This window comes from Rhodnius prolixus, unplaced genomic scaffold (assembly GCF_049639745.1).
Source record: "Rhodnius prolixus isolate KJV_2025 unplaced genomic scaffold, Rpr scaffold_10, whole genome shotgun sequence".
NCBI classification, from domain to species: domain Eukaryota; kingdom Metazoa; phylum Arthropoda; class Insecta; order Hemiptera; family Reduviidae; genus Rhodnius; species Rhodnius prolixus.
Genome location: NW_027411615.1, coordinates 20,979,642 through 20,991,750, shown reverse-complemented (window position 1 = coordinate 20,991,750; position 12,109 = coordinate 20,979,642). Strand labels below are relative to the sequence as shown.

Below are 12,109 nucleotides of genomic sequence, written 5' to 3'. Positions count from 1 at the left end.
AGTAGCAACAGAAACGTGGAAGTGATAGACGAAAATGAAGATGGCAATTTTAAATATCATAGAGCTCCTACTCTGTCTTTTGAAAATCCTTCTTAGTTGTAAGAAACTAATTCTTTTGGTAACTGTGGCAACCTTTTTTCAGAATCGGAATATCCCGTAAGGCCTAAACTTAGTCGATTGATGACGAAGTATGAGAGCATTTTAGTCCAACAAAATCCAGCAAGAATATCAAAAAGAAAATTTCAACAGAGTCATTATTGGCCAGTGTCGATCCTTTTTTTGGTTTTTATTTTTTGGTATTTTTTTGAATCCTTTTTGGACCAAATTTCAATTTTCAAGAAAATTTGACTACCCCAATTATTGCGGTAAGTGAAAGTAATTTGAGCGGTCACAACAGATTTTTTTTTCAAATAAAACACCTGAAGTTGCTACTCCATCTAGTATGTACTTAGATTGTTCACGTGTTTATAATAATAAAACCATAAATCTTCATTCTCACTCTAGGAAAGTAAAGGATGAACTTTACTACAACCAAAATGTCAAACACGCAAAAAATTATATCCTTTTAAAGTAATGATCCACAGTACCTTACTAACAGCAGACAAAAAAAGTACTGTAATAGCAGTCAAAATAAATAGAAGAAGAAAATCAAAGTTATACCAACCACCCTCACAGGTTCCCTCCTGGGAAGTAATGTGGGCTGTGAATACTGTATTTTCTGTAGAAGGGATGAATACCACTGTTGAAAAGCCGAGTGCATAATTCATAATGCCGGGGTTCTAAAAGAGAAATAAGAGGAGGATAAGGGCAGGAAGAGAACGTCATACTTTCTGATACTGATGGATCGTTCAAGATAAGGACATATCAATCATACAAGAATCGTAAGAAGGATATTGTTCTTATTTTTCTTTCAGTTCTAACACTGTATCACTTAGATTGGATTATATTTTCTGGATTTGATTGCGGCTTCGCCAATCGCATACACAACACATAAAATTTAACACTCAACAACGGCTCCATAGAGTATGCATAACTGCAGATTTCGATTATTACCTCTCTGAAGAATCCAAACATCCTAACTCTTCTTAGGAAATAAATATCAATAGATTTAAAATGCATTTTTAATGGGTTAAGAATCACAGAAGAAATGGGGCAACGAAAAGGACGCCTCTACTTTATTTAAAGAAAATAAAACAAATTTTCTTAAAGAATTTTTGTATTTTTTAACCTTTCCAGCTCGATGTTGCCATATGGCATCACTAGATTAAAGTATATTATTTCATGCTTAATTTTGACCAAATGATACAATTGGCATCATTTTAGTTTTCTTTCATATATACAATAAGTAAGTAGGAAGAATAATAGATAAATGAATGCATGAAAGGCAGGAGGAAGAACTTGTAGTTGTAGCACTCTCTACAGGATATAATGATCTTTCTTCAGACTGCAAGGAAGCCTCGGGGCCACTGGCGATTCAGTCGGCTAGTATTGTTAGAGATGTCACAGGAGGCGACAGACAGTACAAGAGGATTAGAGCAAGTACAGAGAGCAGTATAGAATTTTTGATATTTCGTCTTGGCGAGTTGTACGAATGAGATGTTGAGGTCGTTGTGAAGAGTGAGGTTAGTCACCGTAGAAAGGAGCGTCAGCTATCAGAGGAGTTTTGATTGAAATATCCTGTACAGTTCGTATGTGTGTAGGTTTGGCTGAAACACACTGCTCTAGTCCGTAATTCCACATAGGTTTGAGGATAGTATTGTATATTAAGCGTTTGAGTTCAATTGACTATTTAGAGCATCGTCCAAGTAGTCTGTAAAGCAGTTTCGCACGTTTCGTCATTGCTCGTCTTCTTAACACTGCATTGCCAATGCTCTAACTTAGTCAGTTATTGCCAATATGGAGTCATATCATATTTTACATTGATTTCAATTTTAATAATAAAATTTGCATTAAAGGATGAGAAAGAATAGGAATTAAGAACGAAAAAACAAATTTTGTCGACAAATCTGCTTTAACATTTCACGCAGAAGGAATTAACTTCAACTTAGGATCACAGTAATTTCAGTATTTTCTAAAATCCTGTTGACTGTTACTGATCAGGGACTTTTTCATTTTTTCAATTAGTGTGCGCTGTTGACACGGATCGGAAATTACCCAATTCGCTGCAAATTTTTGCTGCAATTCGGATAGAAAATCAATTCTAGAAAAAGGCTTATTATTTTCTGCCTTGATACTTTCTATGAAAATTATGTAAATTTATCAAATAAGCATTTAGGCGATAATCTGGAGTCAAGTTAATAACAGAAAATCTACTTGTATTACCAATCAGGAGTCGAAATGACTCCAATATATTTACGTGTAATGCCAATCTGGAGTCAAAATAACTCTTATGATTCAAGTAAACTAATCTGCAAAAAGAAACTAAGAATTCCACGGTCTTCAGCTCGTGACTATCAAATAGTGAGAGAGTGGGGATAGCATATCTAAGAGCATTTCGGGATAGCTGTGAGATGTGAGGAAACAGAATCTTTCCTATTTTTTTTGGAGTCAATTTGATTTCGGATTGGCAATGCAGTTTTAAAGAAAATAAATAATTATTCCACGAACTTTTCTGGCATTTTCGAGCCAGATATATGCAATGTTTATAAAATTTATTTATTTTTTCTAAAACTACAGAAAGAAAATGGAACAACGGGATTTCTAAATCAATTGGGCCGTGGAAATTCCTTTTCTCTGAGTTTTTAGTGTGTTATTTTCCCTTTTAAGTACAGTTGGCCTGCTTTTAAATGTAAGAGATTCCAGTAAATGAAAGTTAAACTGTTAGTGGATTGTATAAAAAGTGTGAATTAATTGAACGCGTTCGCAGTTTTGTGAGCAAACCCCCCTTTAGTCTGTGCACCAATCTACACAAATACAGTTAAATAGTCCAAAGTAGTGAAGAAGAAACTTAGAAGACAAACTGAGTAAAGTGGGTAGAACGGGCATTTGGCTGGTTGAGTTTGTCTTCCAAGGAATGATATAAATTAACGGAGCCATAAGCTAGCGTGGTGCACTGGGAATGGGGAAGGCAATAAATTCCGCAAAGCGCAGTTCCCCCTTCACCAAAATACCCACCTACACCCTCCACAGTTACAATCCATATCCTTTCGCCTCACCCTTTACCCGGGTAAAGTTCAGTTTGCAAACTGATTCGATTCTCTGTGGCCATAAAGTCGTGATGAAGCGTCTCTCTCTATCTTAGTTGCGCGAAGACTCATTCAAGTGAGTGAATATTTCTTTATCTTAAAATGGTTTCGTGCGGTTGACTCTTTTTTTTTAAAAAAAAAGATATTAGTTCGTTTTTATTTTGATTCCCTAGGGAATCAGTCATCACAAAGTTTTCATGTCTTCTCTACCATCCATCTATCATTTCTTTATCTTTTTTTCATTCTATTCCCCCTTATCTTTCCCACAATTCTTGTTTTTTTTCATAATGAATTAAAAAATTCAGGTGTGAAGCCTCACTTGACACTTTTCTTTACCAAAAGTGACAAATTCTCTTCCAAATTCTGCTATCTCGGAATTCAGGCTATATACTTCTTTTCCAGTTCATCGTTTAAAAGTATAAAACTGTACAATACCTAGAAACTTCACTTAACACTGCATTGCCAATCCGAAGTCAATTTTACTCCAAAAAAAAAAAAAAAAATAAATAGGAATGGTCTCTGTTTCCCCACATCTCATAGCTATCCCAAAATGCTCTTAGATATGCTATCCCCACTCTCTCACTATTTGATAGTCACGAGCTTAGTTTCTTTTTGCAGATTAGTTTACTTGCATCATAAGAGTCATTTTGACTTCAGATTGGCATTACACGTAAATATATCGCAGTCATTTCGACTCCTGATTGGCAATATAAGTAGATTTTCTGTTATTATCTTGAGCCTAAATTATTGCCTAAGTGCTTATTTGATAAATTTATATAATTTTCATAGAAAGTATCAAGGCACAAAAAAAAAGCCTCTTTCTAGAACTGATTTTATTTCCGAATTGCAGCAAAAACTTGTAGCGAATTGGGTAATTTCCGATCCGTGTCAACAGCGAATAGTAATTCAAAAAATGAAAAAGTCCCTGATCAGAAGGCAGTCAATCAGAAATTACTGCGATCCTAAGTTGAAGCTAATTCCTTCCTGTCAGGATGAAAATAATAGTGTCAAGACTAACTGTGCGTATAGACGGAATATTAACGTAGATAGAACTCCGAAAAATATAACCATAAAAAAAACTCCCTCAGCAAGTGTGGTGGTTGACAGAATTTTAGTAAATGGAAGTCAAATACATGATCAGAAAGTAATAAATCAACTCTGTTGTTAGATGAAAATCCGAAATCGGATCAAGAATAAGAAAAAAGAACAGAATGCAATGGCTGGACAAAATCAAATGACAATAAAAATAAAAAAAAATAAATAAAATAATAATAAATAATTAAAGCTTACTTTTGGAAAAATTTGGGTCCTTTTCCAAGAATCATGTTTTATTTCTTCGTATTCATTATTTGTGGTATAGTTCTTGGAGATGGTGAGATTATGATGTATAGTGGCTAGCCGTGCTTGCGCTAGTCTTGGTCTGTAACAAGAAGAAAGAAGAGTCATTAGATAACTCAAAATTTATTCAAGAGGTCATTAAAGCTACACTTTCAATCTCAATTCCAGATAAATAATCAGAAAGATGGATAAATAAACTTTATTATAAATATATAAAATAAATAAAAACATGTAGTTCCAATGCGCAATTACGTTATAACCTTCACTGCGTGGTATAAAGGAAACTTTAGGATGGGAAGGATGGAGAATGCAGGGGAAAAGGATAGAAAAACCTGCAGCTGTTGTAGAAAGTTCGAGTAGGATATGTTTGATTCTTTTGTGTCTGTTGGGAATAGAAGGATCGTAGGAGGATAGCCAAGCGGCAGAGTGAGTTATAATGGCAATCAGGAAAGGAGTTTCAGCAGACGATTTTGGATAAAAGAGTGTACGGGGATGCAGTTACAATGGATTGAGTCGATTTTTAGTACGTCGAGCAGAGTCTGTGTCGCAAGACTGAGGAATTGGTTCTGTGTTGTACTGGAGTTTCTTAATGTCACTAGTACAGGCTTCAGGCAGGTTTAGGGTAACATCGGCCTGATGACCACTATGTAGAGAAGGAGTTTGTTGGGTACAGTCATCTTCGAGTCTCGTTTGAGTAAAGGAAATAGTAGTCTTGTAGTCAGTTTGTTCTTAATTCTTTTTTCTTTCACTTACTAGGTAATCTCATTGCTTTTATAGGACCGATATTGGTTCATCATCAATTAAATATGTTGCTTTTAATAATAATAATAATAATTATTATTATTATAATAAACGCTTTATTTAAATCAAATTGTTCTCTTTACAATATTAAATCACATAAATAATTAAAGGAAAACGAGGGTCGTTTGAAAAGTCCGTGCAAAGTCAGAGAGATAGCACCACTGGCGCGTATCGAGGTTATGTTTAGTTAGTAGCATCTCTTGGAGGAACACACACCAAGTTTCAGCCAGATCGGTCTATTTCTTTGTGTTTGGCATTCGTTTGAATCGAGGAAGTCGAGTGATTTTCAAAAAATGGACGAAAAAGAATTTCGTGTGTTGATTAAACACTACTTTATGAAAGGCAAAACGCCTCAGGAGACTAAAGAGAAGCTTGATAAACATTATGGTGACTCTGCACCTTCGATTAGAACAGTTTATAAGTGGTTTCAAAATTTTCGGAGTGGCCATATGGGCACAAGTGACGCTGAACGTTCTGGACGCCCTGTTGAGGTTACTACTCCAGAAATCATTGATAAAATCCATGATATGGTGATGGATGACAGAAGAGTGAAGGTGCGTGAGATTGCTAGTGCTGTGGGCATCTCGAATGAACGGGTACATAATATTTTGCATCAACATTTGGACATGACAAAGCTATCCGCAAGATGGGTGCCGCGATTGCTCACGCTTGACCAAAAACGAAATCGTGTAAGGACGGTTTGCAGCTGTTCCAGAAGAATCCGCAGGACTTTAAGCGTCGTTTCGTCACTGTGGATGAAACATGGATACATCACTACACTTCTGAGACCAAAGAACAATCTAAACAATGGGTTACCAAGGGGGAATCTGCGCCAAAAAAGGCGAAGACCGTTCCTTCGGCCGGAAAGATTATGGCGACTGTCTTTTGGGATTCGCAAGGAATAATCCTCATCGACTATCTGGAAAAGGGTAAAACTATTACAGGTGCATATTATTCATCGTTATTGGACCGTTTGAAAACCGAGCTGCAAGAAAAACGCCCACGATTGGCCCACAAAAAAGTTCTTTTCCATCACGACAACGCACCAGCTCACACCTCAGCAGTTGTGGTCGCAAAATTAATGGAAATAGGGTTCCAACTCGTTTCACATCCTCGCTATACTCCAGACTTGGCTCCCTCAGACTACTATTTGTTCCCCAATATGAAGAAATGACTGGCGGGAAAAAGATTTTATTCAAACGAGGAGGTGATTGCAGAAACGAATGGCTATTTTTCAGACTTGGACAAATCCTATTATTCGGAAGGGATCAACAAACTAGAGCAGCGTTGGACGAAGTGTATAAGCCTAAAAGGAGACTACGTTAAAAAATAAAAAAGGTTTACCCCAAAAAATTAAGTAGTTTTTATTTTTGCACGCACTTTTCAAACGACCCTCGTACAGCAGTGGCTATTAGCCGTCTGTCAGGAGTTTGGTATTAGGTATATATCAATTCAAAAAATTTGACTACTGAATCTTAATTGCAACAGAACAGTGCCAAAACAAAATAGCCGATCCGATAAATGCAATCTGAATTACAAATATAAACGCAGAAATATAAAATCTGAAACTATTATTAAATTTTTACTTACCTAACTTTATTTGTATATTTACAACTGCAAAAATTGTTGCATCAAGTAAATTTGATCTTCAGTACACTTGTAATGTCATGGTTAGAGCAATCACCCACTGGTGAAACTCTTTCACAATGATTTAATCACAATAGATCTCTAGGCCACTTGCACTTCAAGCGACGACGAGGATTGTCGGGAAGGTTAAGAGAGGAGAGTTGTTGGACAAGAGAATTGGGAGTTAGTAGCGAGACTTTATTAAGTCAATGACAAAAGGGATGTGAAGGTCACAGTGTGTATGGTAAGGTTAGAAATGTAGTATGGAGCATTCAGGATTTTCCGTAGGATTTTAGACTGTAGTGTCTGCAGGCGTTTGGAGTTAGAGGGTTTGGTTGAGCTCCACACTTCTGCTCCGTATGTCCATATGGGTTTTAACAGTGTCTTATAAATTGTCAGTTTGTGATTCAAGTCGAGTTTGGATTTGCGGTCAAGTAGTCTAGTAAGTAGCTTGTAGCGTCTGTTCACGTCTTGTCGTTTCAGTTTAGTATGTGGGTTCCACGTGAGTCTCTTGTCAATGTACAAGTATCGTACTACGTAACTTTAATTGAAAAAGAAAAAAAAAAATTATACTTTTATCATACGTAAATAAAACTATGTAATATATACTCTGATTGCATTAAGTGCTTTCTATTACAATATTTGTAATGCTGCTGACTAATCAAAATTAAATTGTTCATTGAGGAAGGCTCGGTAGCGGCAAGCTTCTCGCGTGTATTCTGCCAATCGTACAGCCCGTTCAGATGGTTAATAACCTCCCTCCGACTTTAGAGACCTTTCCTAGCCATCTGACACGTAACTCCTCTCAAGACAGGACAAGTTCCCACAAAATGGACCAAATCTTCAACGTCTCCAGCAGTGTTGCAGAGCGGCATAGATCTCTCAGATCTACTGACATTATAGTACAACGATAACATTTCCCGTCTCAGTCTCATTACAGTACTTATTACGTAACTCTCTGAACGTAATATGTTGCTTCTATTGTATTTCTCACTGATATGATTGTTTAACCAAAACTCCATGCTAAAACCAAAAAACATTTGAAGCAAACTCCACGCTATTTTGAATCAAAACTATTAGTTATTTATTAGTATTAGCCATTTTACATTCGAAAACTGTCATATCTTTTGGGACCTTAAGTATACGTTGCTCTTTTTTGATGCCACTTATCTATCTTCTAAACAAGAGGAAGAAAAAAGCCGACAGTCCATGCCAGGAGGCTAAAGCCAAGCTCTGGGTTAGTCAGCTTTTATATCCGAACCATTTTAAATCAACTTTTCTAGAAAATTATTCAAGTAATTGTGAACTTAATACGAGCGCATTCTACACGAATTTGTAGGACTGAAAATTTGTCCACTAACTCTAAACCAACCAAGTAATATCCGAATGATAGACACTATTGGTTAATTCCAAAGTTTTTTTTTGTTTTTTTTTTTTTTTGTAAAGCTGCAGCTCAGTATATTGGATTGATGAAACCACTTAAGCTTGAATAAAAAAGAAGTAATTGTCTAAATGGAGGTATAATGTGATTGAGTTTTTCGGCCAGGTGTGGATTACAGGGTTTTAAAAGAATAAAGTTCAGGGTATTAACAGGCAATTGGGCGAAAGGTTTTTGTTTTGGTTCTTTAAAGAGAGGTTAAGGTTTTTTTTTTAAAGAAGCCTATAAAACTAAGGTTTATTTAAATTCGAAGTAAGCGAGAATATATCTAGAGACGCGGAGAAAAATGTGAAGACAGAAAGAAGTCTCCAGGACTTAAGGAAACACTAGCCCTTCTTGGGTTACAGGCCTCCAGCATTAAGTAGAAGCTTGATGTAATGGACGATAATCCTCTCCCAGTGCTGTGAAAATATCTCTCCCTTTTACGATAACCCTCCAATATATTGTGCAAAACCTCCTGATAGTACTCGCGAACCTACTCTATTTGGCCTTATACGACAAAAGGAAAAGGAAAAAAGTAGAAAACTGTAAGGGTGATTGCCTTAAAAGTATGTTACGCCCCAAAAGCTGTAACAGTGAAGAGTACCATTATACAACTTTCATATTATTGCATAAACTACTTCAGTATATTAACGCCTATAAAGGGCGAAAAAAAATATTCTATAAACCTTGTATACAAGGAATAGAGCCAGTGCATGCGGAGCAAATGAAGCGCATACATAACATCCCACACCATTAGCTAGGGGGCCCATGTTAATATAATCGACCTTCCATTATTCCCACCGTCCCCCGGGCCATTCAGTCCCTTCTAGGGGATGAAAAGAATTAAAAATAAAAAGAGCCGATAATTGCTTTTGACTTTATAATAGGATTATTTTATGAACACTTGCCATTACCTCATTCCTTCAATCAAGCTTTTCTCTTCTGCGCATATTAGCGAACGAATAATTAATAAGGTAATTAATTACAAAATTGAAAACTTTATTTTTCTCTGCAACTATATAATGTGGCCATTCAGTAGCAATGACTCCAAAAATCTGGGAGTTGAAGCGAAAATACAAATTAAACATTACTACTAATTTCAAATACGAGGGTCGTTTGAAAAGTGCGTGCAAAAATAAAAACTACTTAATTTTTTGGGGTATACCTTTGTCCAAGTCTGAAAAATAGCCATTCGTTTCTGCAATCACCTCCTCGTTTGAATAAAATCTTTTTCCCGCCAGCCATTTCTTCATATTGGGGAACAAATAGTAGTCCGAGGGAGCCAAGTCTGGAGTATAGCGAGGATGTGAAACGAGTTGGAACCCTATTTCCATTAATTTTGCGACCACAACTGCTGAGGTGTGAGCTGGTGCGTTGTCGTGATGGAAAAGGACTTTTTTGTGGGCCAATCGTGGGCGTTTTTCTTGCAGCTCGGTTTTCAAACGGTCCAATAACGATGAATAATATGCACCTGTAATAATTTTTACCCTTTTCCAGATAGTCGATGAGGATTATTCCTTGCGAATCCCAAAAGACAGTCGCCATAATCTTTCCGGCCGAAGGAACGGTCTTCGCCTTTTTTGGCGCAGATTCCCCCTTGGTAACCCATTGTTTAGATTGTTCTTTGGTCTCAGAAGTGTAGTGATGTATCCATGTTTCATCCACAGTGACGAAACGACGCTTAAAGTCCTGCGGATTCTTCTGGAACAGCTGCAAACCGTCCTTACACGATTTCGTTTTTGGTCAAGCGTGAGCAATCGCGGCACCCATCTTGCGGATAGCTTTGTTATGTCCAAATGTTGATGCAAAATATTATGTACCCGTTCATTCGAGATGCCCACAGCACTAGCAATCTCACGCACCTTCACTCTTCTGTCATCCATCACCATATCATGGATTTTATCAATGATTTCTGGAGTAGTAACCTCAACAGGGCGTCCAAAACGTTCAGCGTCACTTGTGCCCATATGGCCACTCCGAAAATTTTGAAACCACTTATAAACTGTTCTAATCGAAGGTGCAGAGTCACCATAATGTTTATCAAGCTTCTCTTTAGTCTCCTGAGGCGTTTTGACTTTCATAAAGTAGTGTTTAATCAACACACGAAATTCTTTTTCGTCCATTTTTTGAAAATCACTTGACTTCATCGATTCAAACGAATGCCAAACACAAAGAAATAGACCGATCTGGCTGAAATTTGGTGTGTGTTCTTCCAAGAGATGCTACTAACTAAACATAACCTCGATACGCGCCAGTAGTGCTATCTCTCTGACTTTGCACGGACTTTTCAAACGACCCTCGTATTTACGGCTTGGCCCAATTTGAAGCTTCTTTTATTCATAAAGCACGTAAATCAAAATGATTCTTTTTAAATACTAAATTTCTATACTGAGTACAGATACCTAGTTGTATATATTTTTAAAAAAAGGCTGATAAAAGCAATGTTTTCTACAGTATTTTCGAAAAATATTTCGGGTAGGCTCAGCCTTGAAACCTAAAAAGAAGTAACCTCCCTGAATTTAACTAACTTAAGTTAAATAAACACATGAAAATGACCCTCATAATAATCAGATTTTTAAGAAATAATGTGAGAATAATCTAACTAAACCTAATTAGAAATCCAGTCTAAGCTAGTTTAACAATTTTCTTTTTCTTTTTTTTTTAAATCTTTTATTGGCATTTGCAACTGCAACGATTGTTGCAACAAGCAAATGTGGTACCTGATAAAAAAAATACGTGAAAATCACGAGTGGATAAGGCACCTACCTAGTGGTGTCACTCCAGTAACGGCCTTTGCTATACTGCTCTCACGATAAGAGTAGATCATGAGGCCATCTTCTCTTCAATCTCCTTAGAGGATTACCTGGTAATGTGGAGGAAGATAGGTGTTCTATGAGAGGGTTAGGATGAGCTGCTGTAGAGGAATGAAATTTGAGAAAACGAGTTTTAGCAAGATCTGTAATGAAAGGGATTTTGAGGCCATTATGGATAGTGAGGTTAGGTACATAGAACGGAGCGTTAAGTAGTTTTCGAAGTATTTTTGACTGTAATTTCTGGAGGCGTAGTGAGTTGGAACGCTTAGTCGATCCCCATACTTCCATGGCGTATGACCAAATAAGTCGCAGTAACAGTAGATATAAGAGTCTTTTGTTATGTAGGTTATGTTTCGAACGTTTGTCAAGTAGTCTGGAGAGTAGTTTGTAGCGTTGGTTAGTTTCTTGTCTTTTCAGTCTAGTATGGGAGTTTAACAATTAAAAACAAAATATTAATCAATGCAGATGAACTCACTCAACAAGTACAGAGCGAGATGGTAACATAAGTTCTCTACACCAAACTGATTAATATACTCTGATGGTGAATGTAAGTCCTAAATTGGTCAGGAATATAACACGCATGCGTGGAAGGAAATTATCCAGTACTGAGGACCTAACCACATTTTTAGAAAAACGTCTATTAACTAACTCTTTCCTAGATGTATATATATTTTTTTTTTAACAGCTAAGATCTTTGACACCTGCAGCTTTTTTTTCAGTGCTCTGCCGGTCTCCAGACATTGTTCTCTCTCTCGTTAAAGACAATACTGTCCACCTCTGGACAATGAGGTGTAACAAGCTCCTAGGAAACAAAAAAAGGCCGGTAGGTGGATTCAAAATAAGGTCTTTCTAGTTTGGGGTACCTAGTAATTTAGGAGATTTACGAAGTGGCAGATTTATTGGCCCGAGAAGGCTCTGCGGGACAC

General features: G+C 36.8%; 2 protein-coding genes across 5 annotated transcripts in view; one reads left to right on the top strand and one right to left on the bottom strand.

The window, feature by feature from the left end:
• LOC141456691 (kinesin-like protein CG14535) overlaps positions 1–12,109 on the bottom strand; it is a 483,780-nt gene that overhangs the window by 420,598 nt on the left and 51,073 nt on the right. For all 4 annotated transcript variants that reach the window (XM_074132885.1, XM_074132886.1, XM_074132883.1 and 1 more), the window contains exon 3: positions 4,476–4,605. In XM_074132885.1, the coding sequence (XP_073988986.1) occupies positions 4,476–4,605 (130 nt within the window). The remainder of the gene's footprint in view (positions 1–4,475; positions 4,606–12,109) is intronic.
• LOC141456695 (probable cytochrome P450 6a13) overlaps positions 1–12,109 on the top strand; it is a 428,549-nt gene that overhangs the window by 366,967 nt on the left and 49,473 nt on the right. The window lies entirely within an intron of this gene.